The following is a 24,949-nucleotide window of genomic DNA, read 5'->3' on the forward strand; positions in this document are numbered from 1 at the left end:
ATAACCACTTTCGACAGAGCCCATAACCCGGCCCCTAACCCGTGCCCTTGTATTCACGCATCTGGAAATTATTTAATCCGTTCAACAGCTTCGTTTACCATTTATTCCCTGGCAGCCTTCAAGACAGTGCATTTCAGCAAGCCCGCATTCCGCATGCAGATATAAATATTTGAGTAATTGATTTCCCCAGTCGACCTGCGAACGGTGTAGGTTGCCAGCTCTTGGCTCGAATACTTTTGGGCCAGGCAAATACCCGGGCTACTGCTGACCGCAGAATCCTTCGACTTGAGCGGACAGTTGAGGTTGTCAAACTAATTGCACAATTGCCAATGATTTATTCAGTTGGCAATTAAGGTGCCAACTAACGGTGTGGCGACGGCCATATCGATTCGAAAATATTCAATAAGCCCCGAGCCTTGATAAGCTCATCTAACATGCACACGGCCATCCTGGGGGTAAGTTTGTTTTTAGAGCTGAGTGGGCGGGGGGAGGTTTTTCAGGGTTTCTTTTTCGGCGGAGGGAGGGGTACGGGCAGATTTAAGGGGATCAAGCTCAAGGCGTGGCGGTTGGGCATTAGGTGTTTCGTACACGACAACCGGGCTGGCAACCAAACAAAGGTCAACTCGACAAGTGAGTTAAATGACAAGGACCTCACCTTGCCGGGCTTCCTTGGCCCGTGCGTGTTTGCATGTTCGACTCGGCGGGCCAGGCGACCCGACCCCAAAAATGAAACTCAACTTTGGCTTCGAATGTGGCGTGCAGCCGTTATGGCCTTTCGCTTTCAAAACAAAGCCCCCGACTTTCCTGTTTCCTGGTGCCGTGGCTCCCCCCGGTAGTTGCCCTTGGCCAATTGCGAGTGAATTTTGATGTTTTGACTGGCCGTTCCTGGGGCCATTTGACAACTCTATAAAACCGGTGTCCTTAAACCCGCCCTCGTCCTTGCCCAGGCTCTGTGGGCTCTAACCACCCCCCGTCATAATGGCCGTAATTGCCCGGAGAGTTTCGCGACTTTCGACTTGGCCACCAAACTGAAAAAGCGAAACTTCAAAGACCCGACTTGGCAACTGGAAGTGGAAAAGCGGCAGCACGAGCTTTGCCTCGGAAAAGCTCCTGGCCGCCAAGCTTTCGTCCTGGCGAGGCGAGCATGTAAATGTCAGTCATGGAGTTCCAGTCGTCGGATACATGTGGAACACAACGAGCACTGGAGCAGCCTCTCGCGTCCCATCCCCCGAGCACAGTGCGAAAAAGTCTGTACAAAAAATAGACACCACACGAAAAAACGGAGCCCCCCGTGCATATAATAATACTACCCGACAAAAAATGGTATAGCCACACGGCGAACGCGGAGAAACCTGCAAAAAATGAGGTGTTAAACGGAATTACGGTGCGGTATTCGAAAGAGTGAAGTGTGCCGAGGCCGAAAACTGGGCCTGAAGTGAAATCTAACGAATACATTAATTATTCAGGGCTGCCCCAGCCACCAGCTTACTAGTTTGATAAGAAATTTAACGAAAATCTCACGGAGTATCTGCACATGCACGGTACAAAAGATGGTATAGCTATAGGGTAGCGCCAACCGCAAAAACGAAAATCAAACAAAGTTGACAAAAAGCTCACGCCCCTCTCTCACGTCCTTTTGGTTTTCGCGTATTATTTGGTGAAAGTGCAACAAACACGTAGAAAAGGAGAAAGGAGAAAGGGAGAGGAGCAGAGAGCAGTGGCAGAGCAGGTCCTGCAAAGGAATTGCCGTCATTAGGGGATTACGGATTTATCGGGATCCGTTCTCATTAAAATGGGTTTAGGCCCATGCCGAAGTGCTGAGCTGCATTTGTGCATGGGATTATCGATTGTAATGCGCAGTCATCAAATTATGTTTGAACAACGCCGCCGCAACAGCGACAGCAGCCAGGACAACAACAGCACCGCCAGCAGGGGCAGCCACAAACACTGAATTGGCCCGAACCCTTTTGGCCCCCCTCGAACTCCACGCACGCCGCCCACGCCCCTGGCCGGCCGAAGGGAGCAGCGAAAAGAAGGAGCGTCTTATGAAACAATTGGAGCACCGGCCAAAGGAGCAAGGGAGCAGCCAAAGACAGGGACACAAGCGACGGCAAAGGCCAGGGCGGAGGCCGAGCGGGAGCAGCGGCCCAGGAGACGACAACAACAACATCGCATTTTTAAACGGCAATACGCAAAGTAAGTGAAGTGTGAAGTGCGCGAGAGGGCGATGGCGAGGTGTGGAGTGCCGCACAGGGGAGCGGGGGTACACTGTGAGAAGCAGGGTGTCCCAGGGATATCTCGAAAGTGAATTTAATGTCTCTTAGTTTCTCGGTTGGTGGAGGGGAAAGGAAGAAATAAAATAATTAAATAGAATTAAATAGAATTAAAGTACCTAGATACTTATAGGATATAAATTCGCTTTTAGAAATGGATTACTATAATGTTTATCCTCGTATGGGCAATAATCATATAAAGTTATGGTGATATATTCGTTAAAAACAATCGCTTACTGAAGGACAAATATATATATAAGCTATATGCTATACTTTAATGATCTTACCATAAATATAACAAGAATTTAAAAATTTTTATCTTAAAAAATGTAAAACTTGGTGGAGAAAAGGTAGATTCATACATACCTTTTTGTAACCCCACGTTGTAAGCTCTTTAATAGTCATTCGTCAATAGTCATTTTCTACACCCTTCGCGCACCCGTAGCACCCAAAACAGTACAAAGCTAATTAGAGAACCGATCATTGTCTAGGATATTTTTTGCCTTGTGTAGCGGAGGTGAGCAGGTGAGGCAGCCAAGTGAAGTGAAGCATTTGTCGCATTTTGTGCAGAATTCCCGGCGTAATTAATGTTTTGAGTCTGTGCGCGTGCAGGGGGGTTTGTAAACTAGGTCACTAGGAAGTTAGCCCTTAGCGCCCGTCCCCCTCGAGTTCCTCTTCAGCGGCAACTCTGCGTCAGAGGTGTCAACTCGCCAAATCTGCAACCGCACCTTAGTTAAGTAAGCCAACCCCTGGTCGCGCCGCTGAACCACCCACTAAGCACGCCACCCCAACCCCAAAACACCGCCATGATTAACGCGCCTCAGTGCGATTAACTGGCAAACAAATTTGGAGTGGTTGCGGCGGTGTGTGTTTGCGCCAGCCCACAGCATTTCCATTCAATAACCCACGGTGCTCGTATGCAAACACTGGAAAAAGGTTGTGGAAAAAAAATTCACCGCATTTGGGCAGGAAAAAATGTCATTCATCAACCAACCAACGCTGAGCGTAAAGCGTTTCAAAGAAGGCAAAAAACTATATTTGATTTTTGACTTGCATCTCATTCATCATCCACTTAAAGTCAAACAATGACCCAGAAACACGTATACGCAATGTTGTCCGCTGGTTGGATATTTTATACACAAAAGTAATAAAAACTATCTCAAACTTATAGCTAGGGTTGTCTTATGATTAAAAAATATTTATACAAAATGATTATTTTTCTTTTATGATTGTGGTTTTAAAAATAGATTATAAAAAATAAGATATATCTGATAAATAGTATTTTATACAGAATGAGATGTATCTGATAGATAGCCTTGGTTTAAGCGGTCGTATACGTAATTTAACTCCCTTACAAGCAGATTCAATCAGGGCCTTCACATAACCTCAGAACTAGGCTGGAATTAAATATTTTTAGAACCATAATAAATTATAAAACGTGCTGACGATAAAAGGCATGTTACAATTCATACTTTAAAGTATTTTTTGTTGCCCCTATATCTTTATACCGCTGTGAGCAGGCGAGTGTGTACCTCGCACACGCAGGACAGCAGAGATAAAGAGGCTTCCCCCCACATAAAAGTTCTTTCTTTTTTATAGAAAAAAGAATCGGTGGCAGGAGTTTAGAACACTGCCAAAGGGGCTGCGGACAGAAGAGGCGGGGGTGTGGCGAGTGAAAGCCATAAAACTCAGGCGCCGAAGCGCAAAATGCCCTTGCCAGTAGGAGAAAAAGTGGAAATCAACAACAAAATCAGGACAACCCAAAAAAACCGAGGGCACAACGGCGAATAAATAGAAACTGCTTATTTATTTATTTGTTTCGACAAATCTCAATTGAAACAAAGCTTAAAAGCTTTGGAATCAAAACTTAAATAGAAACCGCACAGACAGCCAGACGAATAAAACCGAGAACGATAGAGCGTGAGACAAAGAGACAATTACTATTAAATCCAAGTTCAATTCGGTCGGCAAACAATTGAATTTGTTGCAGATTTGATTTGGCTTCATGTGGCTTGCGATAACTATTTTCCGGGATTAGTGCGGATTGCCCTGGCCGCAATTTGCTTCCTAATGAGATTTGCTTAATTAAAACAAAATTCTTTCACCGAGTTTAAATGTTAGGGAAAATTGAATTCGTGTTTCTGCGGCTTAGGTGGTTAGGTGGAGGCTCATAAAAAGCATTCGGCTTGTGTTTTTTATGTATTTATTCCGTTTGATTAGTCAGCAAGGTCGAATCGAACCTGACCTAAGCTAATGCAAACGGACATTTTCGGGCAGTAACATTTACATTCGAAAAACCAGGCCACTTTATACCAATACTGTCTTTGGATATCTTCCGTTCTTTCTCTAGAATGCATAGTTTACTACCATAAATTAGTTCATATTTATCACATAGCATATGAAAAGGCAGTTTTATTTAAAACGGATGACTAATAAGCTCAAGCCAAAATAAAAATACCAAAACTGTGTATTAAAGACGCATGAAACTCATTTCAATTTTAATAATGGATTTGCTGGCCTGCCAGCTTATTCGGCTCCAAGTTTGTTTATTTTCTTTGGAAATGTTTGCATACATTAAGACGAACACAAAAACAGGCTTTGCCAACAATCTCTTAAACCTTTAAAACGTTATACGCATATACTTATGTACGAACAAATGAGGGAAAATCTCAAGCCTAATCCGGCATCAAGCTACAACCGGAAGCACAACCCAAAAGTATGCAACGAAAATACAACTTATAATGCACGCATTTTATGGAGTGGATTATAAGGACTGGATGCTTATTGTTACGATATTTGGCAGGATTTATTGTCAGGAAACCATTGAGTTTGCTAATCATATAGTGGCCAGAGGAGTTTTTAGCACAAAATGCTTTAGATAAAGAGCTTGCATACCATGATGGCTGCATAAATTCTATTTGTGACATATAATAGTATTACTAAACAAATGAACATAATGCTTCAACTACATAGACAAAGAATATAAACATAGATTTTAAATCTTGTCATCTACTTTACATTTTTATTTTATACAAACATGGTTAAATATTTTATTTTTTTTTAATTTTATTGACTTTATTTTTATAAAATTTCAAAATCTGCACTTTTAAATAATATCTAAATCTTTCACTTTGTTTTTTTTATATACCTCATATACAGAAATATCTTGAAGTGAATATATTTATATTTATAACCATAGAACACATCTGGTGTTCTCCATTTTTTATTTCATTTTAATAAAATATAAAATGACGAATTGGTTCCGTATAGTATACCCCACCTGCAAAAATTCGTCGAAGTGTATACTACGTTTATTTGTTTTCGCTGACCTTATATCTGATAGACCTCTATATCCTGTAAAAAAATATAAAAAATATAAAATTTTCCTGCATTAAATCAAATATACTTAATCTGCAGCAATCCAAAGAAGTGCATCATATTTTTAGGTCCTTCCGCTAACCTTTATTTTTTAAGGAACCAATTTTATGTTAAATAAAATGTCGCAGACATGTTCTAAATCTTCAAATATAAATCATACTTTTTATTACGGAATCCCCCACCGTATCGAGTATACCCATCTGCAGGAACACACCGAAGTGTATAAATTGCTTACGTTTGCCCATGTAGTCATAAAAATTGCTTTGGCACATAAAACGAAGCTTGACGCTCGCTTTTGGTTTTGGTTTGGTTTCATTTCGCCCCTCGCCGTTTTTGTTTCGAAGGTTGCCGTCGCCGGTGGGCTTGTTTTTTGCGGGGTCCTTCTTATATTTCTGATTCTATTTGTATTGCTGTTTGTATTTGTATTCCCCGATTTGTATTTTGTGCGCTCGCCAATTCGGTAATCACATTTCAAGCGTTTTATTCGATGCCCCCGTCCCCACTGCGAGGACGAATCCGAATCCGAATCCGAATCCCATTGCGATACTGATTGTGGTCCTTTCTTGCAGGATATGACAAGTGATGGTGCTGTTACGTTTTGGATATTTTTGCTTTGTTTGATCGCCTCGCCGCACCTGAAAGGGGGCGTGGCCGGGAGGCCCGATGAGCTGCACATCGGCGGCATCTTTCCGATAGCCGGCAAGGGAGGATGGCAGGGCGGGCAGGCGTGCATGCCTGCCGCAAGACTGGCGTTGGATGATGTCAACAAGCAGCCGAATCTGCTGCCGGGCTTCAAGCTCATCCTGCACAGCAATGACAGCGAGGTGAGTCCTGGCAACCCACACCACACCATCATTATGAAAGCGCACTGAAAAAAATGTTAAACAAGTGAATTTTTAATATTCTTATAATATTGCTATAGAAAATTAATTTCTATTAATGTCTTATAAGCTCCTAAACTATGTAACTATAAGGTTTACTTACTTACCTACTTACCTACTCATTCGTTTGATTTTGAAGTATTTCCAAGGGCAGGAAATAAAAGGAGTTGGATAGTTATTTGAATATTTGAAATCCTTTAGTGCGATAAACCATTTTTAAGAGGATGTTTGTTAATTTTAATCTTAAGTTTAAGTGTTTTTTATGTTATATTTTCCTCAACTGGCAGGCTTAGTTTTAAATGAAAATTAAGGATAAATTTTAACCTTTTCAGAAACTAATCATATCATATTAGAAGATAAAATGTATGGGGTTAATGAATCAATTATATTTGAACATTATTGATAAATGCGCTCCAAGCGGCATCCTTTTATCCTGTAAAGCATAATTAGAACCCTGTCTTTTTAGAGCATTTTTCCTCTGTGCAGCAGTGAGTTTGAAACGCGATAAGCCCTACTTATATGCAGCACGGCAGGCTCCTCTGGTGTCCTGTCACATACCCTTGGGTGCCACTTATTTTGTTTCGTTTTGTTTCTGTTCACTGATGACTGGAGTGCTGGCTGAGCTCTGGCATTCATTAGCATATTTCTCCAGGGGCTCCTGGGTTGGGGTCTGCCCTGTTAACAAAGGACAAACAGTTTTATTGTGCCGCATTAAAGGGTATTGCCACGCATGTGTTCCACAAATTGAATTCGCCGCACAATCCAGCAATCCAACAATCCAGCAATCCAACAATCCACCACACCAGCAATCCGCCGTGTCCGACAATATTTGGCAATGTCTCGGGCTTAATGACCGCCCATAAATTGTAATTGAGGTTCGGCTGAAGCACGTTCGATACGTTGCCAGCAGCAATTATATCGGTAGAGTTCGGTTAATCGGGTTTTTATGTGCGTGATTTGTAATTGATAAAAGGTATTTAACATCAAGAAAAATGTGTGTGTATATCCGGACAAGGTCACCCCATAAATGTCGCTTAATGGTCATTAAATCGTAAAGAGTTCGGATTATTCTTGTAGTAGATATTGGTGGCACTGCAATGCTGGGATTGTAATTTGTTGGATATGAATTTATTGCTCAATGCATTTCGTTAATAAAAAAATACCTATGGGGTAAAGTTTTCCATGAGAGTTCTTAGTGAGAAGTTTTCGTATTATTAATACACTAATTTTGCACTCTATTTTTAAATACCAAGTATTGTTTTGCAGTTGAAGAGCAAGTATTGTAAGGGTACCAGTTATGTATCCGACAATTTTTTATAAAGTGAAAAACACCAACAGTAATCTGAGCAAATGTATCTAAACACCCAGCAACGAATCAACTTCAAAAAGTATCCATTTCAGTGGATTGTCTAACTTTTGTTAGTCAATAGAAGAGGCTATTAAACAAATACGCGCCGTCCCAACAGCCATGTATCACAATAATGGCCAGTAACCGACGTAGTTTCCGGTTTTCAGTTCCCAGTTCCCAACCAACTGGCGCTATCAATGCCCCTCGGCGCGTCCTAGTGCCATATAGAAAAACTGAACTATTTTTATTCATTTTCATATTTTGCACATATTTTTTCGCATTTCGGTGGGCTTTCCATTTTAAGGGTCTGCGGTACAGTTGTTGCGGTTTCGACTTTAGGTTTCGGCGGCCGTTTGGCCCCGCCTATTTATAAGCGCGAACCTCATTAGTTTTAAGTGAGCGAAAGCTTAACTACTTGTTTTGAGTTTTGAATGAGGTCACTTTGCCCCGGCCCAAGCCGTGGCTCATCATTTGAGTTATTTTTATTCAAGGCTGCCAGGAGGGACAGACACTATGGTATACTATATCCTAGGACCTAGGCCACACACACACCACACGCCCATTTACGAGGCAGATACGGACGTACAGATAGGGACGGAGCCGGAGAGGTAAGCCCAGTCCGAGTCCTGTCCCTGCCCATATCTGAACCTCTGGTCTGGTCTGGTTAGTTCAGCTCAGTTCGCTTCGCTGGACTGGGCCCAGGCGCGCTATGTTTGTGGCTTAGGCAAACAGCTTCCGTTAAATGCTGCATAATTAGTTGCCATCTCCAGGTCCCGCAGTGGAACCAAAGGCACCTACCCAGCGCCCAGCGCCCATCCCCATCCTCGTTCACGTCACTTGGCAAGCGACAAGGGGCAAAGGTCGCACGCAATGTTTGCCTTTGCCGCTGCCTTTTGCTTGACCTACTTTGATGTGTGAAATGTCCCAAAGAAGCCTGCACAAAGCACAGAAAAAGGACATAAACAAGGCGGGATGGTTATCCCCTGGAAGCCGAAGCCTCTAACGCCCTTCCGGTGGCCTCAGAGATGTCAGGAAATCACTACCTTAGCTCCCAGGGATTACCGAAATATTGCATCGATTTTTTAAGTGCTGAAAAGTGTAACAGCCGAACTGGCGTAGCTGACACTTTATTTTAGTTTAAGTGCCTTTACCTGTACCGCTTGGACGGGTTTAAATAGCTGTCAAAACTTCAGCTAAATAAACAGGAAATTAGTTATGGTATGAATGGTGGGAGTGGGTGCTGCGAAAACGTTTTTGTTTTTCTTTAATTAAGCCTGGTAGAAAAGAAATAGTTTTCTTTTATTAGCTGGCTATTTTTATATTGAACGAGAAGCAATTGTATTTTTAAAAAAAGAAAAAACAATGTAGTACCATTTTCAGTAACAATTTAAAGCTATTTATGTAATACTGACACTCGATGTGTCGTTTTTGAACAATTTATACACTTTCTAAAGGAAAACATCCATTATCATTACGGCGTATAAGTCCTTATATCAAAAGGCCTTTAATCTTCAGTAGTGAAAGTCCTATAAAACTTCATTAATTTCTTACTAACCCGTAGGATTTTGTTTTGAAAGAAAGTAAACTAAAGATAAGAGGATAGAGCCACCATTTTATAAATTTATAAATTAAATCAAGATGGGCTTGTCATAATGCCTTTAAAATTATACCCATAATTATTTTGACTTGTGATTCTTATCAGTAGATCAGGTTTTGATTATAAAAGCAGTTTATAATTATTTATTTTTTTAAGGCTGCAATTACTAGTAAAATTTATTTAGTTTCCCATAAGTTTAGTATACCTTCTGCTAGGGGAGAACAAAAGCGAAACTATTAAACTAGAGCGAGCGCTTATAATGTGGCATGCCTCGAGACCTAAGCCCCACACCTAAGTAGATGGGGGAGTACGTACAGGATAATACTTATGCATAAACAGGGACTGGACATGAAAAGCAGAGGAAAAAAAAACAATTAGAATGGTTGTTTACACGCAAACCGAGTAAGAAATATGAAAATTGTCGTCAGAAGCAGGAAGACACGGGGGTCTGGGAAAAATGGAAAGGAAACGACAAGCAGCGAAAACGAGTTTGCCATGTAAATGAATGAATGGAGGAATGTATAACTGAATGAGTGAATCATTTATATGGTCAGCGTGGATACACGTATGTATATGTCCCAACTTCAGCCCCCACATGAGGGTGGAAGCGCCCAAGGGCACACCTTCTTGAATAATTCATTGTCATGAATGAATCTTGTTTAATTGATAAATGCCGTGGCAGGGGGATTAATAAAAAGAAAATATGGAAAAATATCGCCCAGGTGGAGACATAAATTAGCAAGGGATTGGGTATGGAAATAAGGTAAAGTAGATTACTAAAAATGGTATAAAAAATCAAGCAATAAAAACCGTATCTACTTATTAATAAATATTTTGAATTAACATTAAACAGAATTCTCGACCCTTATAAGTTACTGAAATAAATAAGTATTTATATTAGAAATAAAATGTATCTTAAGAACCGATAACCCATCAAATCAAGTGTCCTTTTCGGTCATTAAATTCAATTGCACAGCCACACCAACGCCTCAAATGCCGCGCGTGAATCACAAAGCAAATTAATCATTTCGATAATTATCTTCGAATGAAGACAGACACATAAATTACAGGAAATTCGCTATTAATAACTCCTCAAGGGTCCTTGCTTAGCATAAGCATAATCAATACTTCCCGTCGGCCATCGAGCGAGGCCAAAATATGTATATGAATATTTGTCGAGGAGTGACGGGCAATATAATTTTCTTGGCAACTGGCTAATTCCACTTCCCTAACCCCCCACCATTCCATTTCCCATCGGCAGTGCGAGCCCGGCTTGGGCGCCAGCGTGATGTACAATCTGCTCTACAACAGACCGCAAAAGCTGATGCTGTTGGCTGGATGCAGCACGGTCTGCACAACTGTGGCCGAGGCTGCCAAAATGTGGAATCTAATTGTGGTAAGTGGCCGTTGCATAATGCTAGCGCACAAGACCAAGGCATTCGTTTTCTCCGAATACCTTTCGCAGCTCTGCTACGGGGCCTCGAGTCCGGCTCTGTCGGATCGCAAACGGTTTCCCACTCTGTTCCGCACCCATCCGTCGGCCACGGTGCACAACCCCACACGCATCAAGCTGATGAAGAAGTTCGGCTGGTCCCGGGTGGCCATCCTGCAGCAGGCCGAGGAGGTCTTTATATCGGTATGTGATAGATAATCCATCCCAAGATATGTACTGATTGCATTACCCCTTGAACAGACCGTGGAGGATCTCGAGAATCGATGCATGGAGGCTGGCGTTGAAATCGTAACTAGACAATCATTTCTTTCCGATCCAACAGACGCCGTGCGCAACTTGCGACGCCAGGATGCACGCATCATCGTGGGACTCTTCTACGTGGTGGCCGCCAGACGGGTTCTCTGCGAGATGTACAAGCAGCAGCTCTATGGTCGGGCCCATGTATGGTTCTTCATTGGTGAGTTCCAAAAACTCTCACTTAAATGATATTGCTTCCAAAATAAAAAATATTTGAGAGGAAATGTTCTTGAAATCAAGACGAAAGAACTCTTGGAATTACTTTTGAAATGATCTTAAACAACAAGAATTCATTAGAAACCACTGAGGTTCTTGTATCTAATATGTGTTTAACTTTTTCCTTAGGCTGGTACGAAGACAATTGGTACGAGGTCAACCTTAAGGCAGAGGGCATCACCTGCACTGTGGAGCAAATGCGGATAGCTGCCGAGGGACATCTGACGACAGAGGCTCTCATGTGGAATCAGAACAATCAGACAACTATATCCGGAATGACCGCAGAGGAATTTCGGTGAGTTCAAAAACCAAAACAATTATTGGGAAATATTCTAAATATAATTAACTATTTCCTACAGACACCGACTGAATCAGGCGTTAATCGAGGAGGGCTACGACATCAATCACGATCGCTATCCGGAGGGTTACCAAGAGGCCCCCCTAGCCTACGATGCCGTATGGAGCGTGGCTCTAGCTTTCAACAAGACTATGGATCGATTGACGAGCGCCAAGAAGTCGCTGAGAGACTTCACCTATACGGACAAGGAAATTGCCGATGAAATCTACGCCGCCATGAACTCCACACAATTTCTGGGAGTCTCAGTAAGCTTGTGAAATCAATAAGATTTCAAAAAAATTTGTAAAATATCCCGGTTCTTAGGGAGTGGTGGCCTTCAGCTCTCAGGGCGATCGTATTGCTCTCACTCAGATCGAGCAAATGGTGGACGGGAAGTACGAGAAGTTGGGCTACTACGACACCCAGTTGGATAACCTATCCTGGTTGAACACTGAACAGTGGATTGGCGGCAAGGTAAGCACAAAAGAGAGCGTTGGATTATCATTCAACACATTATTGTCAGTAAAATGTCTGACGAAGAGCAAAAACAAGAAAAATCTAGGGATGCTTCAACTGGTACCGAAAAGATTAAAAAACCCTCTAAGGATGGAGCTAGTACTGAAAGACCCTCAGTTACTTTTCATCAAAGAGAAGACGAAACCAAAGAGCCGCCATCTTCTTCTATAAGTCTGAAACCAGGTCCCAAAGTAGCGCCAAAACCGAAGAAGTCGTCGATAAGTAGATCAAGTTCCCAAGATGGAAATTACGAAGTATCTGCAGACGCATATGAAAAGCCATTTTTTAAAGCATCTGCTAAAAAAGCTATTGGAAAAGAGGCAGTATCCCAAGGAGATGCAGATGAAAAACCAGGGTTTTCCAGATCATTCGAAAAGGGAACTATAGGAGGTCTGACAATTACAGAAGGTGAGCCAAGCAGTAAAAAAGGGATTGAAGAGGAACATTCGGTGACATTAGTAGAGTCTGTACCCGGGAAAGTTCTTCTTACAGAAGCGGAAACTGAAAAGCCCCTAACTTCAAGCGGTAGAGTAGATGAAAACCCCCCAACAAGGCGAGTTCGAGAGCCATTTGATTCATTTAATAGGGAAGAATACTTGTCTGGTTTGATAGATTACGATCGCTCATCAGAAGATAAGCCTGAGAAAAGGCAGAACTGGGAGCCAGACAGTATTCTTCGGCGACGTCTTCCCAACAATCACGAGCTTAACTCAAGTTCAAGTCTTTACGGCGAGGAGGAAGACATTGATTCAGTTGGATCTGCCACCATGCGAGGCAGCTATCGAGATCGATCCCAGAAGGCCGACGACGAAGCTGTCCTCCTAGCTGAAGTAATCAATATGGGGAAGTTAAAGGAGCTGAAGGACGAGCGTGACTCAAGTACAGGGTTTCTTAAGCAACCTAGGGTGGATAGAACCATCGATGAGATAAAAGGTTCCAAAACCACAGGAACGAGTAAACGTCATGTTGAAGAAGTTAAATACAAGGAGAACTCAAGTGATGATGATAGTACTGGGCCAGTAAGAAACAAAGCCACCATTACGAAATTGTTTTGTCTTACTCAGAGAAGGGTGGAAGACAAGGAAATTCCCAAGGAAGATGAAGAACCGAAAGAAAAGGAAGAGAAGAAACCTCCTCCGGAACCAGAAGTGCAGTTGGCGGCAAAGAAACCCTGGAGTTTCCCTATAACAGAGACATTTTCTGATATTCCTGGAGAGGATCAGCCACTGCGAGAAAACCAAAAGGTTAAATTAGGGAGAAGAAATAAGAAGTTCAGGGCTATAGGAATCAATACGGATATAAGCAGAAAACCCGCAAGAATGAAGGTCCCTACTGATGCTACGGAAAACGACATGGGAGTTTACCATGACCATGGAAGACTGCGAGATATAGGCCAAGTTACTGATAGACTGTCCAAGAATCGGAAAAACTATAAACATAAGACTGAACCAGATGATAATCCCATTGATGTAGGACCCTCCGATGATCGGAAAAGGGATATTGGAGTTAATACTAAGGTCCTACCGAAATCCAAAACTCCACTCATATCCGCTATGCACACTCGTAATGGAGGACAACTAAGGGACGTTGGAACTAACACAGATAAGCCCTTTTTGCCTATGGACGATGGAACCAAGGTTATCTACATGGAGCCCATTAAGTCTGACGCAAAGAAACTGAATAAACTAATTGTGGACCCACCACAGGACAAAGGACCCTACAAGATGCCCACAAAGGAAGAAAGGAGAGCTTATTACGAGGGCTGTGAATATCATTTCCCAGGCAGAACTGGATGGCGACGACTTTTCTACAATGGAAAATATGAAATACGCCGCTTTAGGCACTGGGTTTATACCCTGATCTTTGCCATACTATACATTTCATTTGTCCTGCTTTTTTCGATGGCCTGGTTCGATTATGTCACAGATGAAGCTCCCAGAAAGGCTCCGAATAAAAAGATGACTCAACCAACTATTACTTTCGCTCCCATTGGACCTCGAACTAATCCCAAAACAATCGCCTTCGATCCACGAAATGATACTGAGGTGATGGAAAAGTACGCTGGTATAATGGCTCTCTTGGAAAAATATGGTGACTCTGGACATAACCCTCGGTTTGGAACTTGCACCGCCTCCGAAAAGTTTGGTTATTCTAGTGGTAAACCGTGTGTTTTCCTTAAGGTGAACCGCATTATTGGTTTCAGGACCGAACCATACACAAGTTCCGATGAGCTCGTTAATGCCAAACTTGATGAGAGCGACTTTGCGGCTTTGAAGAGCCTTCTAGAGAACAGCACCTCAAAGGAAAATCGCCAGAACCGTACCTGGATTACTTGCCGAACAGGTACAGACAAAAGTGTTGAGATTGAATTTCATCCTGAACCAGCTTTAAGAACGGAATACACAGATATTGAGGAAAAAATAGAGTTTGTCATGGACAAAGGAAAGAAATCTTTCTTCAGCCCAACTAATGTTAATCGAATAGTGGCTCTTCAGATCAAAAACCTAAGGGCAAACGAACGAGTCCACGTGAATTGCAAAATGTGGGCTCACAATATCCATCATAAGCAACAGGGTCATGGTCAAGTGTCTTTCTATGTTTTATTGGCTACTGATAAAAACCGGAAAAGGGTGGAGAAAGTTCTCAGGCACCATGATTCATTGTAAAGAATGTTTGACAATTGTGTAAATAAAATATAAAAAATACAATGTTATTAGTTATACTTTAATAATTCATGGTTATATTCCTAACTCTAGGTTCCTCAAGATCGCACAATAGTCACTCATGTTCTACGCACCGTATCCTTGCCATTGTTTGTGTGCATGTGCACCATCTCCAGTTGCGGCATCTTTGTTGCCTTCGCCTTGATCATCTTTAATATATGGAATAAGCATAGAAGGTAGATCATTGCTAGGTCCGTAGAACCCAGTGATTACTCAGTTTTTTACAATTCCAGAGTAATACAATCCTCGCACCCCGTCTGCAATACTATCATGTTGTTCGGTGTCATCATCTGTCTAATATCTGTCATCTTACTGGGCATCGACGGGCGCTTCGTCAGCCCCGAGGAGTATCCAAAGGTGAGAGTTTTTGCCTTCGACTTAGGGAACCCATTAACCCATTAACCCCTTTCCCTTTCTCCCCATCAGATATGTCAAGCTCGAGCTTGGTTACTATCCACCGGTTTTACACTAGCATACGGCGCTATGTTCAGCAAGGTCTGGCGTGTGCACCGATTTACAACAAAAGCAAAAACTGACCCGAAGGTGGGATCGTCTTAAATGTATCATAAAGGTTTAGTTAACCCATCTCGTATTTGCAGAAAAAAGTGGAACCTTGGAAGCTATACACCATGGTTTCGGGACTCTTATCAATAGATTTAGTGATATTACTCTCATGGCAGATCTTTGATCCGCTGCAGCGTTATCTCGAAACATTCCCACTCGAAGATCCAGTATCTACTACTGATGATATTAAAATACGTCCAGAGCTTGAGCATTGTGAAAGTCAACGCAACTCCATGTGGTTGGGTAGGTCTTACATATAAATCTTTAAGAGCCGAACTAATAGTAATATTACTTGTGTTTTCAGGTCTCGTCTACGGCTTCAAGGGGCTGATCCTGGTGTTCGGCCTGTTCTTGGCCTACGAGACACGATCCATTAAAGTGAAACAGATCAACGATTCGCGTTATGTGGGCATGAGCATCTATAACGTGGTGGTTCTCTGTCTGATAACAGCTCCGGTGGGCATGGTCATTGCATCGCAGCAGGACGCGTCCTTCGCCTTCGTTGCTCTAGCTGTGATATTCTGTTGTTTCCTAAGCATGCTGCTGATATTTGTGCCAAAGGTTGGTCCTTATTCATCACTCGACTATAAATAGTCTGACTTATCTTTCCTTGTACAGGTCATTGAGGTCATACGTCATCCCAAGGATAAGGCCGAGTCGAAATACAATCCCGATTCGGCCATATCAAAGGAGGATGAAGAACGCTATCAGAAACTTGTTACCGAAAACGAGGAATTGCAACGATTAATAACACAGGTAAGTGTAAGGAACTCAGTCATATCTCTCATATAAAACTTGAATCTATAGCGAACTGTATATTTTATATTTTCATATCTTTTTTCGAGTCTCAATCTAAGAGAACTTTGGCCTTATCATAGTTTGAACAAAAGTAAAAGAGTAATATTTCCATTGACCCCAGTGGAAATCATGTAGAGAATACGTTTCGCCTTCTTTGTAATACAGTCCATAAGCGAGCTATAATAACAAGTATTTATAATTAGGACTTTCTTGTAAGTTATTTTAAGTGAGCTTACCTTGACAAACAAGAGTGAAACCACCAACCACCGCCATGCTCCGCTGCGCAATCTTTCAAAGGTCGAGAACTTTTTATCTTTGTGGTTCTTAAGGGAGTCTCCCGCCGTTCCAAAGAATTTTCCCACCCTTTCCAACTTATACAAATCTTTTTCACTGCCTATCTTGAAATCATCATAGTTAGCATAAAAGGTGTCGCCATCGATATGCTTTAATTGAGTGAAAAGATCGTGTAGTTGCTCTGTGATCATAAGATGATCTGCAGGCCGATAAAGAATTCTCCTTGGATATATCCAAAGCTGGCCTTATAATAAGTACAGAATTGGTTGAAATTAACACTTACAGCAAGTCGTCTTTGAATGACTGTCCAACTTGTTGCCTCCAGTTTGCATTGGGTTACTTGGAAAGGTTCTTCCCCTGGTTACCTTATTTGAGATATTCCATTTGGACTACCACTAGGACAAGTGCCTGGATTCTGAGGGTTAATTTTTTTATCGCCAAGATCTATTTATGCTTTTGAGCCTTCTAAACAAACAATAAAAAACAATTTCATTATGTTGAGCATGCGAACAGAAAGACTTTAGATTGTGTACTAATGTACATGTACTTGATAACGAGTTTTGTCTGGGTTCACATGGACAATAGCTGACAAAGGTGTCAAGAAGATTAGGTCCCATCTTATATGTAATATATTTTTGGTTCATGATTAGAGGCCGATGCACGAATATTACAATGTGCACAGTAGACTCTGGACATGATTAAGTTCTGTATAATTTTTAACTTAGTCATTGAAACAAACTAAATGCTTTTTCTACAGAGTTTTCTAAATTTTATTGTTCCAAGGGTTTCTTACTTGATTTGCAATTTTCAATTTCAACTTAACATTATTAACGGTCAAAATGTGTGATCGCTTTTTTGAGTGTAGTAAATGCAATTCACTGACTAAAATTTAAATGTTCCCCTTTCAGAAGGAGGAGAAGATACGAGTCCTGCGACAACGGCTGGTGGAGCGGGGCGACGCCAAGGGCACAGAACTGAATGGTGCAACAGGTGCCGCCTCCGCCTCCGCCGCCGTCGCGTCAACTTCGCAGCCCGCTTCCCTCATCAACTCATCCGCACATGCCACACCTGCAGCCACACTCGCAATCACACAAGGTGAGTAGGTCCACACAGACTTCTAAAATTCCCATTAGCCAATCGCATGTACTCGGTATTAGCATCGTTGGTTAGCTTGCCGTTCATAATCGTAATCGTTCTCAATTTCAATTAGAAATTTTAGCTATTTTCGTGGGCATTGACACAATTGATTAGGAACAACAGTATGAATGGAGTTCAAAGGTTATTTGTTTTTGTAAATGCTATGTGAATGCACTGTCGCACTTCTTATCTTGAAAGCAAATGCAACCTATCAGTTTATGTATCTCAAAGTGTGCTACTACTTTATACACCTGTGATAATTTTGATATTACTGTTTATAGCACATTTTTAATAGTCGTTAATCTCCCTAAAATTTCAAAAATTTCTAACTCTGAATACATTTATCTTCCAGATACTCATGAGCATCGTACATGAAAAAACTTGTCAATTTCCTTTGCGTGATAGGTGAATTATACAGAAAACATGAAATGCAAATAACGAAGCGAACGGAAGATGGATTTAATAAAGCGCGTACTTAATAAACTTTGTATCAACTTTAAGCTGAGCTAAATAAGTGAATTGGTAGCAGCAATTTTGTAGAATAATGAAATATGTATTGTACCTTAAACGTGTTTAGAATTAATATTAAAACGAAATACTTTTAACTTAAAACCAAACCGGAAAACAAAACCAAATCGACATTAGCATCTGAACTAAGCGAATTGTTAGGCTTTAAAGTTGAAACATGAAAACCAAAAACCTAGTAAGTCAAGAGAATACCTAAGAAATCATGTTAAAGTTAGTAATTTTTAAACGCAAGAAGGGAAAACCTCTGTTGTTTTTAGTAAATACTGTTCTTGTTTCTTTCTAAGCCTATGTTGCTCAGTCCTGTCTCCTAGAGCTCCTTAAAATAGATCTGCATAGATGAAAACCCTTTAATGGCGGCCTTCTCCATTCTTCTCACTTTTGATTTACGTGTCTTTTCCGAACCAGGTCGCGGCAATACAACCAAACTCCTAGACTCCGGGAATCAAACTACGGAACGCTGTCCCTCTAGACAGGATATCCGGTTTGGTTCCCACCATGTTAGCTAAGTTAGCTTTAGGCACTTTGTATAGGATCCCCTGTGTGTGTGTGACGTGTAAGTGTGCACTCGACAAAGTTTTAATAGTTTACATTTCAGCAAATCGTAAATAGCACAAATCGAATGAAACTCTAGCAAATATTAGATAATGAAAGGATATGTATACAGTTAGCTTAGACTAGAGTAGCATCAAATGTTAATATATTACGTATTATGGGTGGGTTAAGTGCTCAAGAAACGTTTTAATTTTTATGTACTGTTACACATAGACAAATTAAATGGTAATGAGAAATTTTTGAACCTACTGTAAGTTCTAAAATTGCATTTATAAAGTATATATATTATACACAGGAAATGGGAGGAGACCGAGCATAATTGAGGGCGTCGTTATATAGGAATTGACTTTGTTTAAACTAAAGCTAAACTGAAACCTATTGACAAATTGATTAACTCACTTGCATAACACACATTCTACGTATCACTCAACCCACTCACCCTTCAACGATACGGAACCGTTTAGATTCAGTCACTCTCGCATTCAATTAAACACTATAGGTAAAAATCCATCACGAAAAGTGCTATAAGAAACACACATAGACAACATCAAATTCCTACGAAATGAAAGACTTTAAAATCTAAGCCGTTGAATAAATGCAAACCAAGCAAATGAAATGAATACTATACACTCGATAAACAATGATTATATATAAATATTGAAGTATATGAAATTTACACTTGGCAAAGAACATCTCTAGTACATTGATATTTGTTAAGGATCGTTGGAATTTGTAGTTTAATCGGATTGTACTTCACATACGACTAGGGAACGCTCTTAGGGTAGCCGTGTAACTCGAGATCATGTATATTGTATATAGAGCATTAGCTGCGCCTCCTGACACCACAGAAGAATTACAGCCACGACAGCAACCAAATCTACAAGTGCAACAGGTGACCGACCTTTGTTCTCGGATCCGAATCAATTATTTGCTTTGTCCTCGAATCACAGCCGAAAGAAGAACTCCTAGTCACGTAAGACACAGTTTAGCCAAGCTAATTGTTGTATAAATACGAGTAAATAGAAGCAAAGTAAAGTAAATCCAGATTTATTTCAATGAACACGCAAGAAGCGGACTTCTACTGTTAGTGACAAATTAAATATGAACCACAAAATGGTAGCAATATGCAGGAAAACAAAAGGTCAAAGTAATGAAAACTCGGTATGTTCTTATGAATGTAACATTAACGAATTAATTTAAAGTTTAATAAAGCGGAATAAATGAGAATTTTACTGAATAAAAAACACAAAACAGAATCGAACAAAAATCTCAGTTTTCTCGAGAGGGCCGTACTATGCTGGGAATATATTGTGATACATTATGACACTTTTAATGCACTTCTATTTATAAGGCACAGGTAATATGTTTAAATTACAAGTTCATTTGCTTTTAAATTTTCGGACTTCATAACTTCCACAAGTTTTGTTTCTTGAAATGCAAATCGCTCTTAAAAGCAAACATTTCACATTTGCGCCCACTCGTGCTGCATATTAAATGAGGGAATCAATAACCTTTATTCATTAAATCAGCGTTTGAATTCTTTATGCAATTTCAATAAGCATTACTTTTGGATTATTTAAAAGTTTGATGATAAGAAATAAGGATGCATAATTACAGAAAGTATTATATTTCGGATCCATTCGTGTTGGTTTACCCACTTCAAAGCACTTATTGACCCATTAGTGGTCGAGTTCACCGCTCGGTTAATTTATTCCAGCCTTATAGGCGGGGATCAGGGTATTTTTAAGGTATTACCAAGTACATTCCACAGCATCTTCCTTCCGCTTATGTTGCTAATTTTAAGCCCCGGCCCCGTATCCATTAACACCACAGCTGGGACTCGGTATAACAGATTATAACACTAGGGATCTCCGATCTTGATCTCTGAGTGCTAAGCTTTAAGCTCGCTCTTCTGGCATCCAAGCCAACATATTAAGCCCGACGTCGAGCCAAGCTCTTGCAGTTAGCGCACTCAACTCGACTCGAACGGAGGTCCCAAGGAAACAGTTGAGATCCCAGAAAACCAGGCTGCAAACCGAAATTCCACAATGAACCCCCTGGGAGTAGTGAGTCTGGGCCTGATCTTGTGCCTGGCCGGGGCCCAAGCCAAGCTGGAGGAGAAGTTCTCGTGGAAGCAGCTGGCCTTCGATTGGCCCACCCCGGAGGCCGAGGCGGAGGCCAAGACGAATGGCCACTACATCGAGGAGAACAACCTGCCACTGGGCGTGGAGCGCTGGCAAAACAGAATCTTTGTCACTGTGCCAAGGTGAGTTACCCCATATTCACAGCCGAAAAACGATTGCCTCTTGTTAGCTTTTCTTATTTTCATTAAATATTTACCTTTTTTGTTGGCTTCGATAGTAATTAAATGTCAGGCTAGACTTGCAAAATCATCGAGCGTCAAGAGGGGAAACCGGTTTCCCCGCTGGCTAGTTAACTCTAGCATTTTTTTCCCTTGTGTCTGTCTATTTTGCATTTCAAATAGTGGTTTCTAAATGCAAATCCGAGCATTAGGTTAATTAAAATTTAATAAGAGAAAACACACACGACCGGAAAATTCTATGGAAAATAACTGATCCATTGAGGCAGAACTTTTTGAAAACTAGTAAACAAAATCTCTGTGTGACGTCATCTCTTCTGGGGATTTACGTACGATGCGCTTCATAACGAAAAAGACCCGAACCAAATTTACAATTTCGGGAGATACAGATGAGTAATCAAATAATAAAAATAACAAACAACTCTTATCGCTTACGCACATGCCAAAGGTTTTAAAAACTTTTCAATTATAGATTTCTTTTTAATACAATGTTTGTATAATACTACCTTCTATAAATAATTATTTGAATAAATTATTTCAGGAATAGTAAGGTACTAATACCCCGGGAAGTTTCTGAGGAAATGGCCAGTAATTAACTAAGCACAGCAATTGATTAACGAGAAATGTTCTATAGAGATAGGCCCTAATTGTAACTCAATGGTTAACTTTTATACAATGTCCGATCAGTTTTTATTATAGCAGAGGTATTAAAAATCTAGTTTATAAAAGTTTAATTTAAACTAGTTGAGTTAGGAATGATTGCCAATTCCTTTTGAATTAGTTAAGATAAGTCTCTGTAGGTAATGAAATTGAAATAGAGTTCTTTAATAGAACTTATAACTTAAAAAATTTAGTTATTTCCTTTCCTAATTTAGTTATCCTTATAAATTTTAGATGGAAGGCTGGTGTTGCCGCCACCCTCAACTACATCGATCTCAACTCGACGGAGAAGTCGCCAAAACTGCACCCGTATCCCAGCTGGGAGGCCAACAAGCTGCCCATCGATGTGAAGCCCCAGGAACAGAAGACTCCATCGGGCGGACGTCTGGATGCTGACAAGGCTCAGGATGCCGGCATTCAGCTGAAGGACAACTCCACCATCATTTCCACCTTCCGCATCCAAGTGGACGTTTGCGATCGCCTGTGGGTCCTCGATACCGGTTTGGCCGACATCCTGGGCAGTCCCCAGCAGATCACACCGAACTCTATCCTGGTCTTCGACCTGAAAACCGACACCTTGGTGCGTCGCTTCACCATTCCTGATGACCAGAAGAAGGAGGACTCGTTCTTTGCCAATATTGTAAGTGAACAAAAGCTGAGGCTTTGAATTCCAAACTAAGAAACTTATTTCCTTCCTAGGTTGTGGATGCCGACCGCTCGGAGTGCCAGGATGCCTTCGCCTATGTCCCCGACCTGGGTGCCTACGGTGTGATTGTCTACTCCTTGAGGAACGACAAGTCCTACCGCGTCAAGCACAACTTTTTCCACTTTGACCCTCTTCAGGGCGATTTCAATGTGGGCGGCGTGAACTTCCAGTGGACGGACGGCGTCTTTGGCCTCGCAGTGGGTCCCATGAACCCGGATCACTCCAAGGACATCTACTTCCATGCCCTGGCCAGCACCAAGGAGTTCAAGGTCTCCAACCGAGTGCTGCAGAACGAATCGCACGTGACCGGCGGCGATTCGTACTACGACTTTAAGTACGTGGGTGACCGTGGCATGAATGGTCAGTCCACCGCCGAGGTCTTTGACCCCGAGACCGGCGTCATCTTCTACACGCAGGTGAACAAAGACGCCATCGCCTGCTGGAACATCAAGCGTCCCTACACTCCGGACACCCAGGGACTGATCGACTCCGATTCGCACACTCTGGTCTTCCCGAACGACTTGAAGATCGACAACGAGGGCACTGTCTGGGTGCTGTCCGACAAGATGCCCACGTATTTGTACAAGGAACTCGATCCCTCGGCCGTCAACTATCGCATTTTGACGGGCCAGAACCGCGATCTCATCAAGGGTACACCATGCGAAATGTGAGCAGTTGGACATTCGAATCGACATGCTGTTCGTGAAGCGGTGCATTTTTGTATTTACAATATGAAATTATTGTTTGTTAGTAAGTCGGCTTAATAAACTATTTGAAATGTGATTGCTTGATTGGGTGTTTCATGGTGGGCTTAAGCTAGAGGTCGGATTTCAGGAGGTTGCCTCCCAGTTGCACCTTCTCGCCGGGCTTGAAGGCGGGCATGCCGAGGTAGGGGCAAGTGGAGCAGCGGAAGGCGTCGCCCAGATAGCACTGTTTGAACGAGAAATCCAATATAAAGGGAAAGGCTAGGTATGTTATATAATCTTACATTGCCGCAGCTCGACTTGGCGTTCTCGGTGGCCTTCTGGCTCTGCTTTTCAGTCTCCAACTCCTCGGCCAAGCCGCAGGAGCAGTTCTTGCAGGCCTTGCGCTTTCCGGTGGTGCTGCAGACACGCAGGCCAGCCGGATCCGGCTTCTGTTTGTCCTCCTCGTCCAGCAGCTCCTCCTCGTCGATCAGCTCCTCGTCATCGCCGCTGATCTTCCACACATTCACGGCACTGGCGTTCTTCTTGGCAAAGGACAGCCTGGCCGAGGATCCCGTCTCGTAGCCGGGCTTCTCGGCGGTCAGGGCATCCTGTGAGTCCTCGCGGCAGTTGATGAACCCGGATAGCTTCACCTCCTGCAGCAGACTGCTCGCCGGCCCGATGTAGGACACCAAGTGGAGTTTGCCACTGGGTTTGAGCATGTGCAGCAGCTTTACGTAATTGTCCGTCAGCTGGGCGCATTCGATCACAATCAGGTCGAAACTGGAGTTGGCATAGGAGGCTGGAAAAGCAAACAATCCATTAAATTGACCCAATTCTGCTGACTCACCGGCTAGACAAAAAGAAAAACAGACAACTTACAAAACGACAGGCGGTGCACATTTTCCAGGGCCACCTCGCCGCCGGTAGCTGCTTTCAGGGCCTCCAAGCGCTTGTCCAGGTCGGCGCTATCCGTCCATATGTACAGGGATTTCTGCAGGCCCTTGAATTGCTCCATTTTCTCTGGGTTTCTAGAATATTTTTAAAGTTCAAGCACCGCACCGACCGATTTTTGATTTCACAATTTAGATATGGCAAGGTGGTTATCGGCGGTATCGATTAGCCAGTCAATCGAATAGGTGATATTCAGTGATCAGTGACTTTTCACTGCTCTGTTCCTCTAAACTGCTACTAATTGAATATCAATATTGCGCATGGCGGTTCCTCCAATGTGTGCCAAGTTCTATTTAATTTATGGTATTGTGTAAGTGCTTGCACCTACCACTTAACTATTAGGCCACGTTTACTAGCATTTGCCTTTAAGTTCCAAGGCCCTTAATATTCAGGCATGTGCGTATTCCCACGTCCTGTTTTAAAAATGCACGGGTCAGTCGATACGAGGTCAGTAGCTCTGGTCTGGAATTTTAAATGGAATCGATATCTTGCAGGGCTAATAGAAAAATCGATGACAGACGTTTGTCCTGACTTGATATAGTGATGAAGAGATAAAAAGATGTCATTTTTAGTGAGTTACTTCACATGTACAAAACTGTGTACCAAAAACTACTTTGCTCACAAAAAATTCAAATTCCTAGCCAGCCTGGCTACAAAAAAGTCAGATGGCCACTGCTAGCCAAGCCCACCGGCAGTGTTGAGCAACCCCCACCGTATCGCCGGTAGCCAGCGAC

General features: G+C 42.1%; 5 protein-coding genes across 6 annotated transcripts; 3 read left to right on the forward strand and 2 right to left on the reverse strand.

The window, feature by feature from the left end:
• The first annotated feature begins 1,170 nt into the window (after window positions 1–1,170).
• Window positions 1,171–20,148, forward strand: LOC108029152 (gamma-aminobutyric acid type B receptor subunit 1). Of its 2 annotated transcripts, XM_017101285.3 has the most exons (17): window positions 1,171–2,196; window positions 6,221–6,475; window positions 10,739–10,873; window positions 10,943–11,113; window positions 11,171–11,387; window positions 11,573–11,738; window positions 11,803–12,046; window positions 12,105–12,254; window positions 15,053–15,195; window positions 15,253–15,376; window positions 15,446–15,562; window positions 15,619–15,826; window positions 15,888–16,144; window positions 16,202–16,339; window positions 17,584–17,770; window positions 17,886–17,953; window positions 18,165–18,230. In XM_017101285.3, the coding sequence occupies exons 2-16, from the start codon at window positions 6,224–6,226 to the stop codon at window positions 17,924–17,926; spliced, it is 2,550 nt and encodes an 849-aa protein (XP_016956774.1). In that variant the 5' UTR covers window positions 1,171–2,196; window positions 6,221–6,223; the 3' UTR covers window positions 17,927–17,953; window positions 18,165–18,230. The 2 variants fall into 2 exon arrangements, with proteins under 2 accessions (XP_016956774.1, XP_016956775.1); XM_017101286.3 differs by lacking the exon at window positions 17,886–17,953 and having other exon boundaries at window positions 18,165–20,148.
• On the forward strand, window positions 12,273–15,004 carry LOC108029151 (uncharacterized). The gene has a single exon (XM_017101284.3). It carries the CDS (start codon window positions 12,308–12,310, stop codon window positions 14,960–14,962), a length of 2,655 nt encoding a protein of 884 aa, XP_016956773.1. The 5' UTR covers window positions 12,273–12,307; the 3' UTR covers window positions 14,963–15,004.
• Window positions 16,436–17,371, reverse strand: LOC108028911 (angiopoietin-related protein 6). The gene is given in 6 exon segments (XM_017100930.1): window positions 16,436–16,551; window positions 16,554–16,558; window positions 16,618–16,668; window positions 16,670–16,874; window positions 16,877–17,090; window positions 17,363–17,371. Coding segments are annotated over 6 exon segments (600 nt in total).
• A 692-nt stretch (window positions 20,149–20,840) lies between the features above and the next one.
• On the forward strand, window positions 20,841–23,361 carry LOC108029212 (protein yellow). The gene is made up of 3 exons (XM_017101403.3): window positions 20,841–21,158; window positions 22,107–22,512; window positions 22,572–23,361. The coding sequence occupies exons 1-3, from the start codon at window positions 20,941–20,943 to the stop codon at window positions 23,247–23,249; spliced, it is 1,302 nt and encodes a 433-aa protein (XP_016956892.1). The 5' UTR covers window positions 20,841–20,940; the 3' UTR covers window positions 23,250–23,361.
• LOC108029213 (anamorsin homolog) lies at window positions 23,278–24,367 on the reverse strand. Its single transcript, XM_017101404.3, has 3 exons — window positions 24,144–24,367; window positions 23,567–24,063; window positions 23,278–23,508 (listed from the first exon to the last, which is right to left on the reverse strand). Exons 1-3 carry the CDS (start codon window positions 24,277–24,279, stop codon window positions 23,395–23,397), a joined length of 747 nt encoding a protein of 248 aa, XP_016956893.1. The 5' UTR covers window positions 24,280–24,367; the 3' UTR covers window positions 23,278–23,394.
• Window positions 24,368–24,949: the final 582 nt, after the last annotated feature.

This window comes from Drosophila biarmipes, chromosome 2L, assembly GCF_025231255.1.
Source record: "Drosophila biarmipes strain raj3 chromosome 2L, RU_DBia_V1.1, whole genome shotgun sequence".
NCBI lineage: Eukaryota > Metazoa > Arthropoda > Insecta > Diptera > Drosophilidae > Drosophila > Drosophila biarmipes.

What these genes read in the sequence shown, in the direction of transcription:
- LOC108029152 (XM_017101285.3), top strand. Translation starts at nt 6,224, where the DNA reads ATGACAAGTGATGGTGCTGTTACGTTTTGGATATTTTTGCTTTGTTTG. An exon ending in ATATGGAATAAGCATAGAAG is followed by an intron (nt 15,196 to 15,252) that starts GTAGATCATTGC and finishes TTACAATTCCAG; the next exon opens with AGTAATACAATCCTCGCACC. An exon ending in CACACTCGCAATCACACAAG is followed by an intron (nt 17,771 to 17,885) that starts GTGAGTAGGTCC and finishes AATTTCAATTAG; the next exon opens with AAATTTTAGCTATTTTCGTG.
- LOC108029151 (XM_017101284.3), top strand. Translation starts at nt 12,308, where the DNA reads ATGTCTGACGAAGAGCAAAAACAAGAAAAATCTAGGGATGCTTCAACT.
- LOC108029212 (XM_017101403.3), top strand. Translation starts at nt 20,941, where the DNA reads ATGAACCCCCTGGGAGTAGTGAGTCTGGGCCTGATCTTGTGCCTGGCC. An exon ending in ATCTTTGTCACTGTGCCAAG is followed by an intron (nt 21,159 to 22,106) that starts GTGAGTTACCCC and finishes TATAAATTTTAG; the next exon opens with ATGGAAGGCTGGTGTTGCCG. An exon ending in ACTCGTTCTTTGCCAATATT is followed by an intron (nt 22,513 to 22,571) that starts GTAAGTGAACAA and finishes TTTCCTTCCTAG; the next exon opens with GTTGTGGATGCCGACCGCTC.
- LOC108029213 (XM_017101404.3), bottom strand. Translation starts at nt 24,279, where the DNA reads ATGGAGCAATTCAAGGGCCTGCAGAAATCCCTGTACATATGGACGGAT. An exon ending in TGTGCACCGCCTGTCGTTTT is followed by an intron (nt 24,064 to 24,143) that starts GTAAGTTGTCTG and finishes TTGCTTTTCCAG; the next exon opens with CCTCCTATGCCAACTCCAGT. An exon ending in CCAAGTCGAGCTGCGGCAAT is followed by an intron (nt 23,509 to 23,566) that starts GTAAGATTATAT and finishes TCGTTCAAACAG; the next exon opens with TGCTATCTGGGCGACGCCTT.